Source organism: Egretta garzetta, unplaced genomic scaffold, assembly GCF_000687185.1.
Source record: "Egretta garzetta isolate BGI_Z169 unplaced genomic scaffold, ASM68718v1 scaffold1299, whole genome shotgun sequence".
Classification (NCBI taxonomy): domain Eukaryota; kingdom Metazoa; phylum Chordata; class Aves; order Pelecaniformes; family Ardeidae; genus Egretta; species Egretta garzetta.
Window position 1 is genome coordinate 44784 of NW_009260715.1, and position 1178 is coordinate 45961.

General features: G+C 62.7%; 1 protein-coding gene across 1 annotated transcript in view; it reads right to left on the reverse strand.

Annotated features, from left to right (window-relative positions):
- Positions 1-1178, reverse strand: part of LOC104132644 (ras GTPase-activating-like protein IQGAP3) — a gene marked incomplete at both ends in the record, with an annotated part of 15996 nt that overhangs the window by 6439 nt on the left and 8379 nt on the right. Inside the window, one exon of the mRNA XM_035901375.1 lies at positions 236-305. Coding sequence (XP_035757268.1) covers positions 236-305 — 70 coding nt within the window. The remainder of the gene's footprint in view (positions 1-235; positions 306-1178) is intronic.

Consider the following 1178-nt stretch of genomic DNA (forward strand, 5'->3'; position numbering starts at 1 on the left):
GGCCACGGGGCCGCTGAGGCCACGGGGCCACCAAGCCTCTGCCACGCTCATGCTGGCCACGGGGACGCTGAGGCCACGGGGCCACCAAGCCTCTGCCACGCTCGTGCCGGCCACGGGGACGCTGGTGGGCAGCCCGCCACTGCCTCCCCACCACGCAGGGCCAACGAGGGAGGAGGCAGAGTCCCCTTCCCAATTAATTAGAGCCACTTCAGCGCAGAGACGAGCAGGCACTTACCCAGCGTCCTGTAATCCCCACGGGCCTTGTTAGCGCGCACGAAAGCCTGGATTTTAATTACAGCTTTAATCTGCCAAGACAAACAAGGGGGTGGGGGGGATGTTTTCCCCCACAGCATCCCCAAAACACGTGGGGGGAGCGGAGGAGAGCCGGACGGGCACCCAGCTGCCTGCTCCTACCACCAGGAACCCACCAATGCCCGGGATGAGGGTCGTCACCACCCCGGAGGGAATTTGGGATTGCAGGATTTCCCCCCTCCACTTGCTGCGTTTCTCACGGCACAGCCACGCCACAGGGGCAGCACCGCTTCCCGCAGCCAATGCACCCCTGTCCCCCCAAATTTCCTCCCCCTCTAATGGCCATCTTCAAGTCCGTGTTGGTTTTTTGATGGAACCAGAGTGGTTCTTCTCTCCTCGCACTTTGCGGAGCCTGATAATTTGGCTGCCAGACCCACCGGGCACCTCTTCCACCCGGCTGTGCCGCAAGCACTCACGGAATCACAGAATCGTTTGGGTTGGGAAAGCCCTTTGAGGACCCCCCCACCACCACCAAGCCCTTTGAGGACCCTCACCACCACCAAGCCCCTTGAGGACCCCCCCCAGACTCCTCCCAGAAGTCGTGCTGGCTCTGCTCCAGCAAGTGGACAAAGCGCCGGACGATGCTCAGTGGCGGGCTCCTGGCGTGGACTGCAGCAAGGCACGGTGCCACCATGAACGCTCGCAGGGAAGACCGAGCAGCCACCCCCCCACCACGGACCCTTGGACCATCTCGCCAAGAAGACGCCCCATCCTCCTCTCGCCGAAAAAAAAAAAAGCATCCTCTTGCTTGCCAGATGAGATGGCGTCATGCCGTGCCACACCTCCCCGGGAAGCTTTTGGGAGCCGAGGAGTAGCAAGGGCAACCCCAGGGCTGCTCCAGCTGAGGCCAAGGGGCCACCAAGCCT